At 45.6% G+C, this 23,817-nt stretch overlaps 1 protein-coding gene and 1 long non-coding RNA gene across 11 annotated transcripts; one reads left to right on the forward strand and one right to left on the reverse strand.

The window, feature by feature from the left end:
- The first annotated feature begins 1,478 nt into the window (after nt 1-1,478).
- Nucleotides 1,479-19,859, forward strand: GOLPH3L (golgi phosphoprotein 3 like). Of its 10 annotated transcripts, XM_081173808.1 has the most exons (6): nt 6,069-6,666; nt 8,124-8,185; nt 8,688-8,886; nt 17,086-17,217; nt 17,334-17,448; nt 18,831-19,859. In XM_081173808.1, exons 3-6 carry the CDS (start codon nt 8,704-8,706, stop codon nt 19,256-19,258), a joined length of 858 nt encoding a protein of 285 aa, XP_081029934.1. In that variant the 5' UTR covers nt 6,069-6,666; nt 8,124-8,185; nt 8,688-8,703; the 3' UTR covers nt 19,259-19,859. The 10 variants fall into 10 exon arrangements, with proteins under 10 accessions (XP_081029929.1, XP_081029931.1, XP_081029936.1 ...); XM_081173803.1 differs by lacking the exons at nt 6,069-6,666; nt 8,124-8,185 and adding an exon at nt 1,479-1,598; XM_081173805.1 differs by lacking the exons at nt 6,069-6,666; nt 8,124-8,185 and adding an exon at nt 2,809-2,840.
- A 22-nt stretch (nt 19,860-19,881) lies between these two features.
- Nucleotides 19,882-21,979, reverse strand: LOC308575392. The gene is made up of 2 exons (XR_014002843.1): nt 20,952-21,979; nt 19,882-20,723 (listed from the first exon to the last, which is right to left on the reverse strand). It is a non-coding gene; the product is annotated as an uncharacterized lncRNA (long non-coding RNA).
- Between the last annotated feature and the right edge of the window lie 1,838 nt (nt 21,980-23,817).

A 23,817-nucleotide genomic window follows, 5' to 3' on the forward strand; every position in this document is an offset into this window, starting at 1 on the left:
TCCACCGCGCTGCCAGGGGAAGCCGGAGGCGGCAGCGGAGGAGGAGGCCTGAGGGAGGAGGAAGAGGAGGGGATGGGGACGGACGCAGAAGGGCGATGCTTCAGCAGCCGCGCCACTGCCGCAAGTGCCTCATGCTGGGCTCACGGGTGGCGTGGGCGAGAGTCTCCCTCCCTCCCTCTCTCTCGGGCGGGGAAGGGCCGATGGAACTCCTCGCGCCAGGACGATGGCAGCCCCGACGTGATGCTTAGCATCCCCTCCGACCAGTGCAGCATCTTCATGTAGTGATTTCCCCCTCTGCATCCCTTTCATAACTCTATTTTTATAAATCATTTCTCCATCCATACTTCAAATTTTTACTACAAGTTTTCTGTCAATCCTACCAATGTATGTACCGTATTTTTCGCTCTATAGGACGCACTTTTTCCCCTTCAAACATGAAGGGGAAATGTGTGTGCGTCCTATGGAGCGAAGACGCCATAGCCCCGCGACCCTCTGCCGGCTGGAGAGGTGACGCGCGGCTATGGCAGGAGCCTCTCCGCTGCGCTTTTCCGCTGCTCCCTGACCTGCTCTTTGGGGCTGGTGGTGGGCTTCCCCCCGCCAGCCCCAAAGAGCAGGTCGAAAGGAACCTGAAGCCTGGAGAGCGAGAGGGGTCAGTGCGCACCGACCCCTCTCGCTCTCCAGGCTTCCAAGGTAGCCGCCTGAACGGCACCTTGTTTTAGAGCGGGAAAACAAGAGGGGGAAAGTTCTCCCCCTCTCTGTGCAGCGCCTCCTGCCACTTCACTGAAGGGGCGCTGGGCAGAGAGGGGGAGAATTTTTTTTTCTTGTTCTCCCCCCTCTAAAATAAAGTGCGTTCTATTGTCTGGTGCGTCCTATGGTGCGAAAAATACGGTAACTCTTTACAATAGCTTTTCAACTAAATTATAAACTTTCCCCATTCTTTATTCAAGAGGTCCTCTTCCTGGTTTCTAATTCTGCCTGGAAGCTTTGCCATCTCGACGTCGTTCATCAGTTTTGTCTGCCCCTCTTCTTTGGTCGGAGTTGTAGACCCTTAGGATCATGTAGTCCAACCCCCTGCAAAACACAGTCAGTCACAGCCAAAGCAGCCTGGCTCCATCAGTGGCAGATTTCTGTATAAGCTAAGCCAAAATCCCTTATTGTTGCTGCTGATCCCTTATTTTCGAGGCTGCTGGTCCCTTATTTTCAAATCTGTAAGTTGACAGCTATGCCACACACCATTCCCACACCTCGTGCACAAGTTTGCAAGCTTTTACTCAACCTGAATGTGCACCTGTCCTCTTGATAATGCCCTTTGCTTGCCTGGAAAAGTGCCTGTAGAAACTAGCCTCTGGTAATTGAGAAAATTAGCACTCATTACTCTGCCCAGTTTTGCCTCTGGCTCCATCTGCAAACATGTGGCCCCCAGAAGGTTGCTCAGACCTGAATGCGGCCCTCGGGCCCCACTTTCAAACTCTTCTTCCTGTTCATTCTCCCAGTGTTCAACTGCAGTTAACCCTCCCTCTAACTTCAGCCCATTATATGTCATTTTCTGCAGCAGCGGAAATCGAGGTTTAGTCCTCATCTTTGTGACATCCTGTCTGGTAACCTGAAGCATCCTATTGCCAATTTATCCATGGACTCTGCGTCTTCTCTGGGATGAATGTTCCTTCAGCCTTTCCTCAGACTCCCTTGTCCCCTCACAGAGCTACCATTTCCAGAGTTCCCTGGGAAAAGGGACTGGTTGTTAAACCACTCTGAAAATTGCAGTTTTGTGAGGGGAATTGGGGTGGGGATTCCCTAAAAACTCTCAGCACCCTTAATAAACTACAATTCCCAGGATTATTTGGCTGCTGAAAGCCATGGCTTTTAAAGATAGTGGCGCCCGCCCTGTGGAACATCCTCCCACCAGATATCAAAGAAATAAACAACTATCTGACATTTAGAAGACATCTGAAGGCAGCCCTGTTTAGGGAAGTTTTTTATGACTGATGTTTTAATGTATTTTTAATCTTCTGTTGGAAGAGTGGCTGGGGAAACCCAGCCAGATGAGCAGGATATAAAAAAATATTATTATTATTTAGTATAATAGCGCTTTATATGTACGGCACAGCTGTGGTCAATTTGGAGGGCCATAGCCATCTTTGTCATCTCCTCAGCGGCCACAAAATTATTATAACTGTTACCCACCCTTCCCCAGCAAGTGCCAGGGCAGGTTGCGACAATTAAAAATTATGAAATTAAAAACAGTTCAGCCAAATTACTGGCAGAATTCGAGATTTGGGAGAAGAAACAATGGAAGAGGTTTTGGAAAAAGTTTAAAGACTATTTACAAAAACAATACAAATTGTATGAATGTTAAGAAATTGTACGTTTTAGAAAAACATGGTTCCAGCAACTCGTCTGAAAGATTTAGAAAACTAGGTGATATGTAAGAAAAGGTCGAAACTTAAAATAATATTATGTTCAATTTAAGTTATAACCAATTGTTAAAAATTACTTTAAGATTAGAAGTACAACATTTGAGAGGTACAAAATAAGAGCCAAAACAAGGTAATAATTTGCTGGTATCTTTATTACAGAGAATGCAGGGTAGGGAGATGTGAGGAAGTCCAGTTAGTTATACAAAAATGTTATGAACAGTTGTGTTTTTCTTCCTTTTTTCTTTCTTTTCTTTTCTTTGTTTTTTCTATATTGTTTGTTGATATATGTGATTTTCTATTGTATGTTTGAAAATTGAATAAAATATTTTATAAAAAACAAAACAAAACAGTTCAGCCAAATTAAGGTCACAGGAATAGGGTGGGTCCTGAAAAACAGGCGTCTCAAATGTGCCAACGGCCTTGGTAAAGATGGCTTCCAGCAGCGACCAAGAAGACAGTGAAGGAAGGGGTTGTCAATTAAGACCCTGAAAGCCTTTCTTATTTTCCCGCCTTTTAAAAGATAAACCGGCCGTTCCCTCTCCTCACAGTGACAGCCCAGGCAGGCTGAAGGAAGGTGGCCAGTTCCCCCTTTCTCTTTTATCAGGCCATAATGTGGCAAGAAGCCTATTTTGGTTTTAAGCGGTATATAAATTAATAAGCCATAAAACTGTCAAAGCCAAAGGGCTGCGCTGAGGCGCTGGCGTCTGACACACAGAAACAAAATGGAGAAGGGACAATGGCTCCCTGTCTCTTGACCTGAGCAAGCAGCTCCTGAGACTAGGGGCCATTCCTCTCAGGAATAGATTTCTTCTTCTTCTTTTGTAAAGATTATTTTATTTCATTTTATGACGTACATCAATTGGAGAGAATATTTCTAATAACAGATGTAAACCAAAGCAAAACCATAGAACAGGGGTGTAGAAGAATTGCAGTCACGTATGGATTAAGTAACAAAGTCCGGGTTGTGAAAGGAAAGGAAAATAACGGTCTTCGCATAAAGAAAGAAAGATGGTTTTGCACTATTTGGCTGCCAAGTCTAGTTCCAGATTTGCCAGGCTTGTGTGACAATGGTTGTCTTTGAAAATGATGGTTCTGCAGTATTAGTGATAAAGGAACATCAAATCATATAAAAAGTGCCTGGTGGCTCCAGTCCTTGTCAAAATCTCAACCGTTCATGAACCGTTTGAGGAACAAAGCATAAGGCGGGGGTCTCTGGATCATTAGACACCACACAATATCTTATTTATTATATTTATATATTTATAAATATATATTTATATCCTGCCTTTCCTCCAAGGAACTCAAAATGGCAGACATTTTGTCTCTCTCTCCCCTCTTTATCCTCCACAACAACCCTGTCAGCTAGTTATCTTTATGGCCAGGTGGGGATTTGAACCCAGATCTCCCAGGCCCTAGTCAAAAATGAAGGAAGGCTGCCCTGTTAGCATATCAAAAAGCAGCTTCAGAGGGACTGTCATGTCTGCTCCTCCTCAGACATGACAATATAAATCCACAGGCTCTCAGGCCCAGCAGAAGTTCCTGAGGAGAAAAATTCAGCCACATTTCTGTATCCACTTACAGAGTGTTTTCTGTTATGGGTGACCTCAAAGTGACTTACATTTATAACAAACAATTTCTATACAGTACTGCGTAAAAATAATAAAATGGGATTATTGCCTCTCAAAGAAGCTCATGTCAGTATAAACGAAAGAGCCACACATACATATACATACATATATATATATACACACACACACACACACCCACACACACCCACCCACCATATTTTTCCGTGTATACGATGCTCCCATGTATTTTTGGGGACTCCAAATTAAGAAAACACCCCCTCAGCACTACCCATGTATAAGACGAGCCCCAATTTTAAACCTAATTTTTTGGTTAAAAAACCCTAGTCTTATACTTAAAAAAATACGATATACACACACAAACAAAGAAAAAACAAAGTACAAGGCTCGCTAATTTGTCGTTTTAACTGCCGCTGTTTCATCCATGCCTTGTTAGATGGCTACTGTTTTATGCTTCAACATGTTTTTACACTTTCCGTTCTGAACTACTTTGGGCCTGACAGGCAATATAAAAATACCGAAATCCGTTTAAAAAAAGAAAAGGAGACCCGAGTTCAAATCTCCATTCCAGCTAAGAAATCCACTGGTTGAGCTGGACCTCCCATTTTATTACTGCATTGCAGGGGCTGTTATGGGGGGATAGGGGGATCCCTGAAGCAGCAGAGAGTTCTCCAAGAAGGGTGAACGGGCATGAGAATAGCAAACGAGGCAAAAATATCAGGAAATCTTAATTTAACATATACAGTAATTGCATTGTTCTTGTTTGCAGTCTTTAAAGCAGGCACTGGGGAATATGCTTTCCTAGGGACACAGCTGTCATCCCAGAACAAGCATATTATCCTGGGGAAATGTATCCCTGCGGCAGAAAGCAGATCAGGATCCACTGCGAGATCTCATGGCCGCCCGCGGGTCGATCTGCAAGGGTCGCTGGCTGACCCCAAAATGGCTCAACAAAAGTTTTTTTAAAACGGGCGCTTTAAATTGTTCCGCCCCATGCGGAACCCTGAGTGGCGGCGAGAGGCAGGATATAAATTTTATTATCAATGGAATAAATAAGGCAAGAAGGAATAGACACCCACGCTTGCCCCAATTAGGTGGCTTTAAATAAAGCAGAGAAGCGGTTAAACTGGGATTGCGAGATCCATTCTCCCATTTTGCACCCCAGAAGTCGGAAGGGCACCCCAAAGGTCATCCAGTCCAACCCCCTGCAATGCAAGAATCCTGGCTAAAATAATCCGACAGGTGGCTTTAGCTGCTGGATCTTGAGGTTCAGGTGGAAGCAAAAGGAGATCTGTCGAGTCCGAAAATCCGCCCTCTCCCGCCTTAACGCCTTCAGGGGTTTTGTTTTCAAAACTTATGTCTGAATCTAAACAGGGAAGGTTTATAAGGGAAGCATAAGCGGTAGCTGATTCGCCAGCATCTCCAGGTGGGCTGGGGATGTCCCCAAATTTGAAACCCTGAAACCAGCCCTTCATCAGAAGTGAAATTTTACTTTATTTTTTAAGGGCCAAAAGTCAGTGGGACACTGGTCCTGGGTCCAATCACTTCTCTGCATAGGGCTAGGAGAAAACCACTTCCTTAAACCCTGGAAATCTGCTGCCAGTCAGTGTAGGCCATATGGAGCTAGACAGGCCAATGGTCTGATATGATACACAGCTTAGGACTTAGAATGAGCTTGATTCCCTCCCCCTCTTTCTTTTTCCTTTCTCCTCCTGTGAAGAGGCTGCCTTCTAATGTTTTAATGTTGTATTTTAATCTTTTTAAATTGTATTTTAATCAAATTGCTTTTATTATTAGTTGTTAGCCGCCCTGAGCCCGGTCTTGGCTGGGGAGGGTGGGGTATAAATAAAAATTATTATTATTATTATTATTATTATTATTATTATACAAAAGGAAAACAGGGGCGGGGAGGGTAGAGGAAAAGTGGACGCAACATGCACTGGGTGCAGCCTGCAAAACCTTCCATCCTATGCAAACTTGATGAAGAGGGAAAAAGAGGGAAGGAGGGAGAAGCCCTGCTTTGCATTCGGGGAGAGGGATTTACTCCCGAGTAATCTGGCGCAGGACCTAGATGCAAAACTGGACCCCCCAAAAAATCTTGCAATCCCTAACCCGGCATGCAAACATCCGCGCAGGCGCCTTAACCCCTTTGCTTGGACACACCTCCTCCTTTCCCGTGGTGCACACCAATGTTGTGCATGTGTGTGCAAAAAGACCATTGGTTCCTTGGCCTTGGAAAGCCAGCCGCGCTCTCCCCCTCTCCATTGCTTCCCTCTGCTGTCAATCCCACTAGCTCCTCCCATCTTTTTTTACTTAATTAATCGTGTCCCCCCCTCTTTTTTTGCAAGTTTGTCTGTTGAAACAAAGAGAGGCGTAAAACCCGCCTTCCCAAGGAGCCTATTGGTGAATTCCTTTGCAGCAGGTCTTTTCATTTGCCCTTTGCATACACACCAGGCTAGGTTTCCCAGGGAAACCAGGAAGCTGATGTGCTGGGGGTGTATATTTTTCCTCCTCCTTTCCCTTTCTCCTCCTCCCCCTTCCTTTTTGCCGATGAACCAGGAAGTAAAGTTTGCTCAGCTTAGGATTCCCCAGTTTTCCCATTAAGAAGCAAGCGAGTAATTTGAGCAATAGGTGGAAGAGGGGAGATCAGGGCATTATTACAGGTGAGTCTGGGAAAGGACTTTCTAGACGTGATTAAACCCTTGGGTGCATAAAGGACCCCCCCTTCGTTTTAATGTGTACGTTTTAAGAGGTGGGCGAAGGCAGTGGTCTTCTGCCCCACATCTAGGAATTAAGAGGGGGAACCGTAATCCTGATTGTGGTGGTGCACTTGATAAATCTTGATTATGCTGCTGTGTTTGCCTCGTTGTTTAGGCTACAAGCCGCTTTGAGTTTAATCTTAACACGCTATTTTAAAGAGGGTATAAAATGTAATCTTATAGCTGCGTCTCTTCTTAAAATGACCTGTTTGCAACGTGTTCGAGAGAGAGGGTCCAGTCGCTTCCTTGCTTCTTCGGTCCCACGCTTCCGTTCCTTTTAAATTATTATTTAGTTAAGTATTGGTTCTCATAAAATTATTTAGTTAAGTATTGGTTCTCATAAATGCATACTGAAATATAACCAGACAGCTAAATATAATCTGTACCTGTTTAGCTGCAGTTTGAAACAGTAGAGGTTTGAGCCCTAGACTAGGGCCTAGGGGAAGTCCCTAGCACACAGCAGTGAAGCTCCCTGGGCAATCCTGGGCAAAGTCGCCACCTCTCAGTGTGGCCTACTTCACAGGGTTGTTGTCACAATAACACAAAGAGTGGGGAGAGCTGTGTAGGCCACCTTGAGCATCTTGAAGGGAAAGGTGATACCTCAATGCAGTAAAACTGAATAATTTTTTTAGCATTATTATTCCAGCAGGGTTTTTGATTGGATTTTGTTTTTGTGATTAAGTGGTATGCAAATTTTTGCAATAAATGACGTGTTAAAAGTGTGAAGTTACACATGCACCACTCAGTTTAATTTGTGGGTCAGAAAAGGCTACATTTCTTTAGCTGCGGGAGGCACAGGATGTGGTGTTACCTACCCACCTCGTGTCTAGTTTGTGCCAAGCAGAAGCAGTGGTTTTATGGTGAAATTTAAAGAAAAATCAGGCATGTGTGCAACCTTATGCTATCTATGTTTACTCAGCAGTAGACGTCAGTATATACTTCTCCCAGAAAGTTTGCAACACTAACCCAACTAACCTGAGAATAAACCCCCTTCAATTCAGTAGATGTTCTGAATAGGCATGGTTGTTCATTTATTTTATTAACTGCATTTATGTCCCACCTTATTCCTCCAAGGAGCTCAAGGCTCCTCCCCCCGCCCCCATGAATCCCCATAACAACCCTTTGAGGCAGGTTAGGCTGAGAAACAGTACCTGTCCCCCAAGGTCACACGCAGCTTCATGGCCGAGTGGAGATTTGAACCCTGGTCTCTCCCAGGCCCTAGTCCAAGACTCTAACCACTACACCACACTGGCTCGGTTAGGAGGGCAGCTTCAGCGTTTGTAAAATTGCTGCTGTAGATTATTTTTATTTTATATTGCCAGTCTTAATAATGGCATATCCTTGTGTTATCTTTGCTGCAGCCAGTTAGGAATGCTGAAAAACAAGGGGTTTGCCTGAGGATGTTTTGCAAGACGGTGGTTTAGTATGAACGCTATTCCTGTGTCTGTTATTTGCTTTCAGTAGCTTTTGATATTGAATTTTAAATTTAGCTCATTTTAGCACAGACTGGCCACAACTCTCCAAGGTTTTGGACACTGTCAGCTGTACTTTTCCACTGGTTGAACCTGGGACCTTCTGCACACAAGTCAAATATTCTGGCTTTGAGCTGCAGCCCTTCCCCATAACATGCAGTGAGATCCCAGCCCTGCTTGTTCTGAATACTTAAATGCATAGGAATCTTTCTTATACCAAGTCAGACAATCAGTCCATCCAGTTCATTATTATCTACACTGACTGGCAGTGTGGGGTTTCAGAGAGAGAGAGAGTGTTTTCCAGCCCTACCTGGAGATGTTGGTTTTCTGTTGGCAGAGCAGTTCCTCTGACCCCAAACTGCGGCCCTTCCCCTAGAAACCGGGAGCATCGCAAAGAACTATTTGCAGGAGATACATATCTATCTTTCCCCCCTCTTCTCTCTTTGTTCCTAGGCACGACAGAGAGACCATGACGACGTTAATTCACCGGGGGCGGCGCGCAGATGTCGGGCGAAACGTTGACAAGCGGCTGGAGGGTGAGGAGGACTCCATACCAGACAAGAATTTGGGCGAGGAAGACTCCGGAGACTCCAAAGACATCCGCCTCACCCTCATGGAGGAGGTGCTGCTCCTCGGCTTGAAGGATAAAGAGGTACAAAAGCCTTGTTGATGCACTGATTAACCGCCCATCAGCAGCAGCTCCCAAGGAGGGGTACAACAATTTAAAATTCAGAATTAAAAACAGAGCAGGTTGCAGTTGCAGGAACAGGGCAGGCACATCTCAGGCATCAAAGGCCAGGGTAAAGAGCTGCATCTTCAGCATTTGTCGAAAGCTGCATCGTGAAGATGTCAGATGCACCCCGTTTTACCCTCGCAAGCACCCTGCAAGGAAGGCCAGGTCGCAAGACAGTCAGCAGCCCAGGGTCGCCCAATGAGCCTTCTGGCTGAGTCAGAATTTGAACCCTGATCTCCAGGTCCTAGTCAAGCACACCTAACTGCTATTGACTGGCAGAAGGTAAGCTCAGTGACTCCTTAACTGCACAGTCAGCTGGGGATCTAGAGGAGAAGAAATCTGAGATTCCCTGGGGAAAACAACCCAGCATGTATGTCCTAAGGCTTTTATTACTATTTATCTTATTTGTAAGTTTTCTTACCCACCCATTCACCATAAGGTCCCAGCGTGGTTTACAGCAATATAGTATGCAATTATAAAGACAAATAAAACCACGCTATTCAAAACAGGACAGCAGAAATTAAGCAAGACAGCTTGCCTGTCAAAGGTCAGGGTGGAGAGTTGTGTCTTCAGTATACACCACTTTCTCTTCTGCATGAGATTATTTATGGGAGAAGGGTTGCAGTTTAGTGGTACAGCTTCTGCTTGCATGTAGAAGGTCCCTGCTTCCATCCCTGGCATCTTCAGGTAGGGCTGGGAGAGACCTCCTTTCCAAAACCTTGGAGAACTGCTGCCAGTCAGTGTAGACAATGCTGAGGTAGGCAAACCAATAGCCTGACCCTGGATAAGGCAGCTTCCTTTTTAAAATTAGCCCTTTCTTCAGAACCATGAGGACCAGAACCTTATCATTCAGGGCAGTGGTAGAGGATCTGCTTTGAAGGCAAAGCATCTGCTTCGCTCACAGAAGGATCCAGGTCCAATCCTGGCTAAACAGACCTGCGGCCTGATTTGGTATAAGGCAGTTTCTTATTTATTACATTTATATCCGACTTTTCTTTCACTTAGCTCCCTCCTGTTTTTACCCACACTGCACCCTATGAGGTAGGTTAGGATGAGAGATGCTGATGGGCCCTGTGCTGAGTGTTGTGTTAGAATCTGCGTCTTCCCAGTTCTGGTCTGATACTCTGACCACTACACTGCACTGCCGTAGTGGTTAAGATAAGCCAGAGACATACATGTGGGCAGTTCTTGTATGAAATTTGAGGAGCCAGAGCGAAGACAGTGGAGGTGTGTGGCAAGAGCCAGATTGCCAGCATTTACCAGTGGTGGGATTCAGTTGATCTGAGCCAGTCTCTTATTGTGAACAGAAAAGGCTTGACATAATAAGTGTCTGTATCCACGTTGGCAAACATTTGCCAGATTCTCTCCCCTTGTTCTGGCCCAGAATGTTGGATATCCTTATACCCCCTGCTCGATTATATCCCACCAGAAAAAGAGAGTTTCTTGATAGTCTTTAATGGCTCCCCATTTATTATGGCATAAGATTTTGTGAGGTGCATGAAGTTAGCAAAATATATGTGCAGTGTGTGTGAAAAGGCCATAAAATGTGATCCGTTCAATCTGAAAAGTTTACATATCTACAGGGTAAGCATAGTGGCCATCGATTCCAGTAGTTATTGGTGATAGAAGAGAATCTCTTCATATTTATGTATTTGTGGTTGTTGATTTTAAAATAAATATCCTGTGTTATCTTGCCAAAACGACAACCCTGGGCAGCTGTCAAAATACAAATGAAATAAATAACATTGTAAAGCAGAAATTCAAAACAGTAACTAATAAAACTCCAGAAGGTTGCCAAACAGCACCAAGGAGACAACCAGCTACGTTCAATTAGTACCCGTTGCAAGTCAGAGAAGCTTGGTTTCGACAGTGTCTGTAAACGGATAGAATCAAGCTTGTTGGACAGATTCTAGTTCTGACAACATAGCTGTGATTCGTGCATTACAAGGGATTGGAATAGATGACCTTTGGGATCCCTTCCATTCTGTGATTTTCTGCAAAGGTTCTAAGTGACTTTGCCAGGACTCTTTTCTGTCTTTCTTTTAGCAGAAATTTATTAGAGGGCAGTGTCCATGATGGAGTAGGAGGAGTGCATTTTAAAACCAGTTCCGGACTGATCCAACTGGTATCTTTACCATTTATACATTGGTTTCAGTGCTCTTCCTTTTTTGCAGAAAGTCCTCTGTCCAAAGGTGTGTCAGACCTGCACCTGGGCAGTCCTTGGTTAGTAATTACTGAGGTAAACCGGTTCGGAATTGCTCATTTGCACAGCTTTTCTATAGACACATGTCAAAGCTTTTGCCACTGATCAGGTCTAGTGACATACACCTCCCACCTCAACAGAGGGTGGAAGTTGGGAGTCATATCACAGGATCGCTGCTGCCCAGGACTACTCTTCAGAACTGCTAGACCATTGCAGCTCTTGCCATGCAGTTGCCAACCTTCTGTTATATTGTACTGAGACATTTGTAGTGAGTGAGAGAGAACCTTTGTCTTGACTGAGTCCACAATAAATAGAAGCCGGTTTGGCGAGAAACCAGTAAATGTTAGGTTTTTAGAGCCTGCCAGAAACTAAGAAGAGCCCTGCAGCTGGATGAAGCCAGAGGGGGCCCATCTAGTCCAGCGTCCTGATCTCACAGCGGCCAGTACCACAAGGAACCTAGGAATCTAGATAGACTGCCCTTGGACCTGGAGGTTCCATAAGCACACTGAAAGAGACCTGCTGGTTCTGGTCAATGCCCCATCTAGTCCAGCATCCTGTTCTACAGAGAAGCCAGCAAACAGGACCTGAGTGCAACAGCAACTCTCTCCCTGTGTGTTTCCCTGTGGAACACCCTCCCATCAGATGTCAAAAAAATGAACAACTATATGACATTCAGAAGACATCTGAAAGCAGCCCTGTTTAGGGAAGTTTTTAATGACTGATGTTTTAATGTATTTTTAATCTTTTCTTGGAAGCCGCCCAGAGTGGCAGGGGAAACCCAGCCAGATGGGCGGGATAGAAATAATAAATTATTATTATTTCCCAGCAACTGGTATTCAGAAGCCTGCTGCCTCCAACCCTGGCTCAGATCAAAGCCATTGTGGCCAGTAGCCTGCTGATAGCCTTCTCCTCCAGGAATCTCTTTAACCCTCTTTTAAAGCCATCCAAGTTGGTGGCTGTCACTGCTGCTTGTGACACCATGTAGACCTTGCTGGTTCGTGCCTTGGCTGCACACGATTTGACTTCCCCTCCCTTGTCCTGCTTAAAAGGATGGTCACATTGTTCTGATTTTTTTTAAAAAGATGCACCCTGTCTTTGGAGTCCCTGTCTTGGCATGCAGACATAGGGTACAATATAAGAAGGGGGAGGGAATAAGCTCTGTCAGGGAGAGCTGCATTTGTTTGCTAGTCTGTCACTAGCCTAGATTACAATAGTATCCTGATGCATACTGTAAGTGACTCCTTGTCCTTTAGGGAACCCTTTTAAATGAAGTTGTGGCGTCAAGACTCCAGCTGCACCTGTCTTGTGACTCTTTCCCCCCAGGGCATGAATTGTAGGAACTGATTTGCATGCTCATGCTGCATTTATATTGTAGGTGGTTGACTTCTGCTGTGGGGAAGGGCCATAGTTTAGTGGTAGAGGATCTGCCTTCAAGCAGATGGTCCCAGGCGGCATTTCCAGGTAGGGCTGGGAGGGACTCCTGCAAGAAATCCTGGAGGGCTGTTTTACTCTGCGTAGAAATATTTAGCTGGATGGACCAACAGTCTGACTCAGAATAAGGCAGCTTCCTCTGTTCCTAGGAGCTGGCCCAGGTTGTCTTACAACAGCATATTTAACAGCATCAAACCTCCACTTTTTTCTTTTTTCTTTTTGCAATGGTGCAGGGACAGTAGCCCAGGGCACCCATCACACTTAAGCATAGTTAGCATTAGCCACAGTTGGATGTCTTTTAATCTTGGTTAATCCAGACATGGAGCCAGGGGAGCTGACACAACCGTGGCTTGTTTAGTACAAATTAATTCCTAACCTGGTTTGCAAGTTTGCTCCAGGCCCATTTCACCAGCTGGTTTGTGGCCAGTCCTTAATTCTCAGTGTAGGTATATTGACACAACATTTCACCATGGTTAGTGAAACAAACCATGGTTTTAAGTGTTAATGGTCTGATTTCTCACAAAGCACTGAGCCTAAACTGTGGCTTAGCAAGGGTGCATAGGGAGAAATTTGTGGCAGATAGGCTTCCTACCCACCCCTGTTACTGCCACGCCACCAGGAAGCAAAGCAGCTGAAATCATGTTCCCGGCTAAATCCCAAATGCTTGAGGGAGTGCAAGTGTCTTTATTGTCCTCTCAAACAGGTTCAAGGAGGAACACAGATAGTTTTGTGGCTGCAGTCAAAAGGGCTTTGGGTGATCTCCAAAGCTGCCTCCTTAGATTTGACAGGCACCCTCCTTGCTGAACTTCAGGCACGAACAAAAGCTTCCTTATTTCAGCAGGCATCTTGAGGTTTTGTAGCGTTTAGGATTAATTTTAATTGTTCTTATTCTATTTTTTATTTTCTACACTGCTTAGAGATTCTTAATGTTAAGTTGTATATAAATATCTGAAATACAGTGGTACCTTGGGTTGCATATGCTTCAGGTTACAGACTCCACTAACCCAGAAATAGTGCTTCAGGTTAAGAACTTTGCTTCAGGATGAGAACAGAAATCATGCTCTGGCTGCGTAGCGGCAGCAGGAGGCCCCATTAGCTAAAGTGGTGCTTCAGGTTAAGAACAGTTTCAGGTTAAGAACGGACCTCCAGAACCAATTAAGTACTTAACCCGAGGTACCACTGTAAATACATAAACTAAGTTGTACGCTAGGTGGACCCTGAGTGTGGCTGACATCATAGTAGAAGTTTTATCTTCCTTCTAGGGTCACAGAGCAGTGTTTACCCCCTTTCCTATACTTTCAGCAACCCTTTGAGGTAGACTGGGCACCAAGATAGAGGATTAAGGCAAGATGTGCTTATTCACTGCACCTGCACAAGCTGTGGGACAACTGAAATGTGTTGTGCCAGGGTCCGCCAATGCTGTTGCTGAGCCACATCCCCCTTCAGCTGCATCAGCCAGGGATGATGGGAGTTGTAGTCCAGCAGTCCAGCATCACCTAGAGGGCCCCTTGTTGGCCACCCCCATGTTAAGCAATCATTGTTCCATTTTGACTGGGCTGCAGACACGCATTCATTTAAAGTGCATGACTTCCCCCAAAGAAACCTGGAAACTGTGGTTTGTTAATGATGACGGGAATTGTAGCTCAGTCAGGGGTAAACTACCGTACCCCCAATTCTTTTTGGGGGGGGCAGAGCCATATGGGGGCTACACAGCCTAAATGTGATTCACTTTGGAGCTGCAGCTGGAGAGAGAATTGAGGCTCAGGCACCCCCAGAAGAGCTGGAGCGATTTGGAAGTGGCACTTCTGCATTTGATTTAAAGCCCTGGTCTGGCCGGAACTCTTGTTCCGTGTTTGTTTTTCTCATTCAGTGGTTTGACTCAGACTGGTTCTTCAACTTCATTTCCTTTGCTGGGGCGAGGCATCATTCCGGGAGTTTAACTTACTGACTTTACATCTAAGAGTTGAAGCACCAGTACCAGTGTGGCTGGGGGCCTTTAAAAAAAACAACAGACTTTGGAATTATCCTTTGTCCACTCTGCTTGCTGTCGGAGTCTGTGGTCCTTAGCATGCATACTTGTAGGTACACTCCAATAAAATTAACAGGTTTTATGGCTGAAGTAAAATAGATTTGGGTAGAGTACAATTTCATTTCTGTGCTTTTCAGGCCTATTCTGAACCGTTCTTTTGCAAGAATGCAGATTATAAAGTTGTAATTTGAATTATCATTCTTGAAATTTAGAATACCAGTGTCAGAATTAATATCTCAAATTCCAAAGCCTTTTTTTTTTTAGGTTTTTGATTTCCACAATAAATCTTTAATTGAGGCATACCTTTCAGGTCTTTAGTAACATGATATTGAGTTTTTGGTGGTGTTGCACAACCACAGAGTAGAACCGTTCAAATTAATGGACATGACTAGCTGGTTTCACTGGGTCTTTTCTGAATAGTTGGATGCAGCCCATCATTATTCCTTATAGCCCACCCTTATAAAGAGTCCAGGACAGCCAGTAGCATCTAAAAATCTAAAATACATCGGTGAGACAATTATATCCATAGTCCCACTTTTACTATGCCCCCAAACAGCTACAAAAATAAATAGCTCTTGAGGGGACAGCTGAATTTGTACAAAGACATGTATGGGTGGCATTTGCCTAGTTTTGTTACTAGAAATCTGAATTTTAGCTTTACAATTGAGGCACCAAGTTCCATTAAAAAAACCACATCCATTGTGACTCCTTGGCAACAAGGACTAGAAACTTGCTCTGACCCCAGAATGGAAGCTGAGCCTGTCACAGTCAATAATTCTGCACTGACATTGAACATACACAGCCTCCCTCTTTGAGAAGACACTCCAAGAGGTTTCTTTGTGATACCTTGAACTGTTGAAATCCAGCCGAACGCGCAGCCACTGATGTCACACAATTTGTTTGCATAAGAAATAAAACTCCTGAACTTCAGGCTGCTGTCTGTATCCTTGTGAAACGTCAAGAAAGGTCATGGGTGGGAAAGAGACTTTCTTTGGTCTTTGCAATTACACTCTTATCCATCATGTTCTGCTATGAGGAAGTGGAGGTTTGTTTTTTTAAAGGTAAATAAAGGCCTGATTCTAGCTGTTAAATGGTTGTGAAGGCAGGGTGTCTTGCGTAAGCTTAACCATATTGGAGTGAATAGGCTTTTAAAATGCCACACTTTTTTTTTTTTTTTTTTGCTTTTTGCCTAGGCTGAAACAAGCGGTGTAGCTGTTGAAATACTGGGCTGGGTGTTTGCACAGGAAGCGCTGCTTTCCATCTGGCAGGCTGCAGCTCCTTTTGGCTCAGCACTTCCTCTCCTTTTTCTATAAAGGAAGACTTGAGTTGTTCTTCAACTTGGAACAGCTTCATCAAAAGTTAATCCCTAACTGGTAGAAGTTTGGATTGGAGCTGTGTGTGTGTGTGTGTGTGTGTGTGTGTGTGTGTGTGTGTGTGTGTAGGTCCTCCCTTCCCCCAGCCCACACCTGGGTGATCAAAAGACTTTTTAGCTTAGAAAGAGGTGGCGTGATAGAAGTGTATAAAATTATACATGGATTCCCCCCCCCCCCCCTTGTAACACTAAGAAGTCAAGGACATCCAATGAAGCTGTATGTTGGAGGATTCAGGGCAGATTAACGGAAGGACTTCTTCACACAGTGCATAGTTAAACCATGGAACTCACTTATACAGGAAGCTGTGACAACCACCAACTTAGATGGCTTTAAAAAAGGATTAGAATTCAGCGTTTCTCAACATGTGTGTCCCCAGATGTTGTTGAACTACAACTCCCATCACCCCTAGCTAGCAAGGCCAGAGTTTAGGGATGATGGAGTTGTAGTCCAACAACATCGGGGGACCCACAGGTTGAGAAACGCTGGATTAGATAGATTCCTGGAGGAGAACAAGGCTATCAGTGGCTACTGTCCACAGTGACTGTACTCTCCCTCCACTGCTGGAGGCAGTGATGCTTCTGAAAACCAGTTGCTGGAAGCCGTAGGAGGGAAGACAGTGTTCTTGCACTCAGGTCCTGCTTGCTAGTTTCCCTTTGGCGTATCTGATTGGCCACTGTGAGAACAGGAGGCTGAACTAGATGGGCCCTTGGCCAGATCCAGCACACTCTTCTTATGCTCTTGGAATACTCTTTGAAATAGACCTAAGTTAGCTATATCTGATGCTTTTTGGTGGGTCTACCCTGAGTTGTTTAACTTTGGATACAGCCCAAAACTTTTATCCCATCTGTTTCGTGAAAGAGAAAAAACAGCAGCATAAAACAAGCATCACCATTGCCACCCTTCCCCAAAAAAACCTCTACTCAAATTAGTTAATGACAGCGTTGACTAATAATCCTGTCTTTGGTCACCTCTAAAATCTGTGACTTGCACCAAACCACAAGCTCTTTATGGCCTGACATTGCAGTTTTTTGCATCTATCTTCCTGGGTCTTTGCTGATATCCATTCATGATCTCCTCCCCAGGGCTACACATCTTTCTGGAACGACTGCATCTCCTCCGGTCTCCGGGGCGGCATCCTCATTGAGCTGGCAATGAGGGGAAGGATACAGCTGGAGCCACAGACTATGAGGAAAAAACGACTGCTGGACCGGAAGGTGAGAGGGTTTTTCTGTTCCCTGGCCTCCCTAAGGCTGTTCGTTAGGGCCTGTTTCAATGCGCCTTTAGGAGCCTGGCAGAAGTCTTTGTCTCTCGCTTTCTTTCTGCCTTCTAGGTCCTCCTAAAGTCAGATGCCCCAACGGGAGACGTCCTCCTAGACGAGACGCTGCGGCACCTCAAAGCCACCGAACCTGCCGAGACAGTGCAGACGTGGATTGAGTTGCTGACAGGTGAGGGCGGAAGTGTTTCTGAGCACTGCAAGGCTGCTAAGGCTTTGGGTCTACAGATTCCTTCTCATTTTAAGAACTTACATGCCTCTTATAACAGAATCTTTAAGTGGTTGACATTGTATATATATCAGTAAAATCACAAACAAAGTAAGTCAGTACATGATACCCGGGTAAATAGGAATCCAGTAAAACATTAAGCAAAATATTAGGAACACTGAAATTATGCCTGTGGGCTGCTGCAGTGCTCTGAAGAAAAAAGCATAGTGACCTGTGTTCAAACCCTAAACTGTGGTTAATCCCCTAAGTATTACCTTTTGAAACAAGCCAGCTTCACAACCCATCGCCGCCTTCCCCCTCGCTCCAGTAACGTGGAGGTGGGGAACCTTTTTTTTGCAGGCTGAGAGCCACCTTCCCTGTAGGCTGCCTTCCAGGGTCCAGGTGCGAATAGTGAAATGCGAAAGTGGGTGGTACTGTAGGCTACATTCCAGTCTCTTCCTCCAGGTGAGCAAGAGACCCTGTCGCAGTTCAAGGACACATCCCAAGCAAAAGCACTCGAGGAGGATGTGAAGGAAGGACAGTGACAGGTTTGGTCTGGGGATAGTCCCAAGGGCTAGAATAGAGAAGCCTCAGGGGCCACAGTCGGCCCCCAGACAACATGTTCCACCACTGCCACTCCCGCTGCAAAAATTGGATGGGCATAAGGTGTTAGTGCAAAATTCTGTAGCTCAAGTACAACCACCTCTCAACCAAGTTTGTATTATAGGTCATCTTTTGTAGATTATTGTAATAAGAACCTGAGCAAATCATAGGTTGCAAGACATTCCCATACCTATAATAATAATTAATAATAATAATAATAATAAAAATTTATACCCCACCCTCCCCGGCCAGAGCCGGGCTCAGGGTGGCTAACACCAATAAAATCACAGTAAAAACATAATGGGGGGGGGCACAAAAACAAAACAATTTAAAATACAGGTTAAAATGCAGCCTCATTTTAAAAGTAGCCGATAGATCAAGACCATGAGGGGAGGAAAACATAAGGGTCTGACTGAGTCCATACCAAAGGCCATGTAAATCCCTAAAATTAAATAAATGAATTTGTTTGTTTTAAAAAAACAACAATCTGTAGCTAGAGTGAGCTAAAACAGTGAGGACTAGAATCTTTGTTTATTTTTAAGGTAACATACGTAGCACAGTAACTGAGCATCTGCTTTGCACACAGAAAGGCCCAGCTCAATCTCTGGCTTCTCTTGGTGCAGCTGGGAGACACTCCCTCTCGAAACCTAGCCGGCCACTGCCAGCCAGAGTAGACCGCACCGAGCTAGATGGGCCCTCAAAGTCCTGACCTTGTTGCTGACCCTCTTCCTCGCCTCCCGCAGGTGAGACCTGGAACCCCTTCAAGCTGCAGTACCAGCTCCGCAACGTCCGGGAGCGCATCGCCAAGAACCTTGTGGAGAAGGGGATCCTGACAACCGAGAAGCAGAACTTCCTCCTCTTCGACATGACCACCCACCCGGTCACCAACACCACGGAGAAGCAGCGCTTGGTGAAGAAGCTGCAAGAGAGCGTCCTGGACCGGTGGGTCAATGACCCCCACCGCATGGACAGGCGGACCTTAGCCCTGCTGGTCCTGGCCCACGCCTCTGACGTGCTGGAGAACGTCTTCACCAGCCTGGTCGACGAGAAATACGACGTGGCCATGAACCGGTCCAAGGACCTCATGGACAGAGACCCTGAGGCGGAAGCGGCCAAGGCGGGGGGCTCAGAGATGATCTGGGCCGTGTTGGCAGCCTTCAACAAGTCCTAAAGGCCTCCCGAGTCGGGCGAGGCTGTTCTGAGTGGGTTTGGCCCTCGTTTCCTCTTTAGGACTGAACCTTTTCCGTTCTGTGGAATCTTCCCATGCTCCTTAGCGGTGGGCATTGGTGACTTGCCGCGCCCGTAGCCGCCACCACAGATGTTGGGCATGGCAGGCGACATTCTGTTACAGGAACGCCTATATCTTCACCACCATCTCCTCTTCCTCGGATTCGGGGACTTGTTAGGTTGCAAGAACGAGCAAAGAAGTTTGTGCGCCGTTTTCTCCTTCCCCCTGAAAACACGCCCCCGTTCCGTTGTCCCCCCAGTTTAAAATGAAGGTCTGTGTCTGCTAGAAGTGGAGTGAGCCACCTCTTTTGTTTATTTCAAACTCTTTTCTCCGCCCCCCTCTGCTGTTTTAGGGAGGAACAAATTACAATGTGCATTTGGGATTTTTGTTTCGTTTTGTTCCGTTTTTTTCTCTGTGTGTTAAATCTTACAACCCCAACCTCTGTTTTGCCCTGTCTCGTTTTTTCGACCCAGTTTTCCCCTTGTGCTGTTTATTCCTTGTGTTCTGCTGGAAAAAAACCATTACAGCACAAATCTCTATGCAATCTCTTGTGTGTTATTTTTCCCCCCCACGCTTTTGATTCTCAGGGTTCCACTTCCTTCCCAGTGGCAATTTGTTTATAAAGTAGGCAGAGAGTGCCCGTAAACTGGTGACGTTCTGTGTGTTCTGGGCTAATGAAAAGCCAAGTCTTGGATCAAGACTTAGTTGCATTGATTGAAATCAATGACATTTTAATTTAAAGTCATAAGAACATCAGAAGAGCTCTGCTGAATCAGGCCAATGGCTCATCTGTTCCGGCATCCTGTTCTCACAGTGGCTGACCAGGTGCCCCAATGGGAAACCCAGTAGCAGGATCAAACACAAGAGCACTTTTCCTCCTGCGGTCGCCAGCAGTTGGCATTCAGAAGCATTGCTGCCTCTTGGTTGCGTTAAAATCATTATTTTACTTTTCACAAACATTTCAGTGCTGCTCATCTTATTCTGGATCAAGCCCTGAATTTCTTCACCCACAGCCAGCCGCTAAATTCTTGGGACCTGCGCAGATTATGCAAACTGGGCAGATTTGCATGATTTATATAATTTTATTCTGCTTTTGATTGTTACATAATGGAGCCCCTTCCCTTAACCAGCAGCCTTCCCCAAGCCAGGCCCCCCCTTCAGATATTTTGATCTCCCGCAATCCCTGGCTCGGCTGTCTTTGCTGGGTGGGAGCTATAGTTCAAAACACCTAGAGAGGCACCATGCTGGCAAACCATGACCTATGCTCTAAAAATCTTCTTCCGTCATCTTCCTGGCTTCTGAGACTTTTAGGTGTTGCCCATACGCTACAGGCCATGTTTTCATGGTCATAAGATCTAGAAGCTTGGTTTTGTTTTTTAAATGAAACCAGACATTCCAGCCAACTGAACTCCATACAATGGTACCTTGGGTTAAGTACTTAATTCGTTCCGGAGGTCCGTTCTTAACCTGAAACTGTTCTTAACCTGAAGCACCACTTTAGTTAATGGGGCCTCCTGCTGCTGCCGCGCCGCTGGAGCAAGATTTCTGTTCTCATCCTGAAGCAAAGTTCTTAACATGAAGCACTATTTCTGGGTTAGCGGAGTCTGTAACCTGAAGCGTGTGTAACCTGAGGTACCACTGTACTCTGATTTGGCAACACAGCATGATACGTGCAGCATTGCTGATATTGCATCTCAGGTTGCTAAGAACTGTTAAGAATTGTATTGGACTAAACGGACTTTTGTTCTGATCCTGCTGTGCTTTTATGGAATCAGAGAATCATAGAGTTGGAAGGGATCCCAACCCCCTTGCAGTGCAGGATCTTTGGGGAGAGCTCAGTACCCAGAAGTGTGGGTTTAGGAGCCTTGAACCACTTGTTGGAATTAAGTGTGCGAAGCTGCTCCAGGCGGAGTGAAGCTGCTGGTCTGCCTTTCCCAGAGCCCTTTCTGAATTGCCACAGGTCTCTGGGGTCTGGGCCACACCCTTCCCGAGATCCTTTCATCTGCAGTGTGTGTCCTGCACCCAATGAGCTGTGACCTTTCCCCCAAAGTTGGGGAAAGTTTTCTCCACCGCTGGAGGAAGCAATTTTGCTTGCAAATCCCAGTTGCTGGAAACCGCAGGACAAGAGTGTGCTGTTGTGCTGGGGTCCTGCTTACAGGTTCCCAACGGGCGTCTGGCTGGCCGCTGTGAGAACAGGATGCTGGCCTAGGTGGGCCACGGGCCTCATCCTGCGGGCTCTCCTTAGGATGAACCAAAAGTAGCTGCCTGAAGAGAGAATCCAATCCAACCATTGTTCTGTCTTCCATGGCCGGGGATGTGGCTCTTGAACAGAGGAGCTATTTCCTGATCTAGCTAACAGAGTGCCAACAAAGGTCCGTTATAGTTCAAGCTCTGGTTTTCCCAGTCGTGATGTATGGAAATGAGAGCTGGACCATAAAGAAGGCTGATCGCCGAAGAATGGATGCTTTTGAATTCTGGTGCTGGAGGAGACTCTTGAGAGTCCCATGGACTGCAAGAAGATCAAACCTCTCCATTCTGAAGGAAATCAGCCCTGAGTGCTCACTGGAAGGACAGATCCTGAAGCTGAGGCTCCAAGACTTTGGCCACCTCATGAGAAGAGAAGACTCCCTGGAAAAGACCCTGATGTTGGGTAAGATAGAGGGCACAAGGGGACAATAGAGGACGAGATGGTGGGACAGTGTTCTCGAAGCTACCAGCATGAGTTGGACCAAACTGCGGGAGGCAGTGGAGGACAGGAGTGCCTGGCGTGCTCTGGTCCAGGGGGGTCACAAAGAGGTGGACACGACGACTAAACAACAACAACAAGCTAACAGAGATCCTTTTTAATAGGCCATGCCTAGGAGCCTTCTTCAATCCAAGCATGTGCTCTGCTACGGAGCTGTGCTTACCCACACCCTGCTGGTGTAGAGAGAGGGCCGACCATCCCGAAAAGAAGGCTGCTCCAAGCTTTAGTTGAGTTGCCAAAATAACCCATTAATGTTCCAAGCCTAGGCTGCTATTTTGGTTGGGTATATTGTGATAGGTGTAGTGGACACTCCATGCCAAGATTAGCCAGTGAGGTGACACCTGGATGGTTTGGACTCCCAATTCCCATCAGCCCCAGCTAGCATGGCCAGTACCCTGGGATGATGGGAGTTGTAGTTTAGCATCACCTGGAGGCACCTCATTGGCTACCCTTGCTCTGTGCAATGACATTGCTTGCTGGGCATGTATTATACCAGTTCTTGAGGACCAGCACAGGTTTCCTGTATGCTTCTGAGTTCAGTTACAGATGCTTCCTCTGACACCTGCCCAGGTGTTGAGTCACCAGCAGGGCCTCCACTGCTTTGTGAAGTTTGTGGGGTGGCAGGGCGTGAGAGGGTCTTTACAGTGGTGGCTCCCCAGATTGTGGAATGCCCTTCCCTCTGGCCCCATCGCTTCTTGTACTTTTTGACGTTGGGTTGAGGTTTTCACCTTTCTGCTCCTTTGAAACAGTGGAAGGTGAGACACGATGCAATTGTAGTGTATCATGGGGCAGCATGGTGAACGACAGGCTATAAATATATATAATAAATGGCTGTGCTTTGAGTCTTTCAGTGGGACTCGAGAACTTGTGGCACCCTCAGATACAGTAGGACTTCATCTCTGCTCAGGCTAGGGGATTGCAAATTAGGTGAGTTTGTTGGTGGAGATTTGCTGTTGGAAATTCCACCTAGCAGTTTGACTGCCTTTCTAAAGGAATTTTCTTTTTGAGATTTTATAAGGATGCATTTTTTTAAATGCAGATGCTTCTGTCAAGGAAACACACACACACACACACACACATAAACACACACACACACACACACACACACACACACTTTCCCTCTCTGCCCATTAAATGTAAAGCACTGCATTGTATTTCAATTCAGGACGTTTACTTTTTGTGAATTAACATTTCACCACAAACAGGTACAGGATGAGGTATCCAAGAAGAAGGAAAAGAAAAGAAAAACCTTTGGTATAAAATGTACAGCTTCTTCCTTTTTTTTTCCTTTTCATTTTCTCGTTTACAGGCCAAAAAAGCGACTTTGGTTTTCTCTCTTTTTAAGTTAGCTCGGTCGACAAACAAAGAAGAAACATTCAATTTATTAATATATAGTAATGCACTGCTTTGATTAAAAACATGACCACGTCACTCAGCTTACACCGGCCAGGGAGCGGGGAGGGGAGGGGAGAAGAAGAAAGGGCTGGTGGGAAATGTATCGGCGTTTGTTAGGTTGCCATCTTTTTCCTTCCTTCAGACAAACTTCTACCTTCTCTGTACCTTTCTGAAAGAAAGCCTGGAACTCCGAAATCGAGGCAGGTGAAATTTCTCCTTGTCTGGAAAAGCTGCTCTGGTGCTTTGTCTGCCTGTTATTAAAGGCACAGGAGCGATTGCCAAATTTGGAAAAGATGGCAAAACGATTTGCAGGGTTGCCATTTTTTAAACAAAACTTCATTTTTTCTCTTTTTTTGCCAAG

This window comes from Podarcis bocagei (assembly GCF_964188305.1).
Source record: "Podarcis bocagei genome assembly, chromosome: 16".
NCBI lineage: Eukaryota > Metazoa > Chordata > Lepidosauria > Squamata > Lacertidae > Podarcis > Podarcis bocagei.

Excerpts from the sequence above, each read along its gene's own strand:
- GOLPH3L (XM_081173802.1), top strand. The coding sequence starts at position 3,028 with ATGTGGCAAGAAGCCTATTTTGGTTTTAAGCG. Across the intron at positions 3,060-8,687 it reads GCCTATTTTGGTTTTAAGCG|GCACGACAGAGAGACCATGA; the intron begins GTATATAAATTA and ends CTTTGTTCCTAG. Across the intron at positions 8,887-17,085 it reads TCGGCTTGAAGGATAAAGAG|GGCTACACATCTTTCTGGAA; the intron begins GTACAAAAGCCT and ends TCTCCTCCCCAG.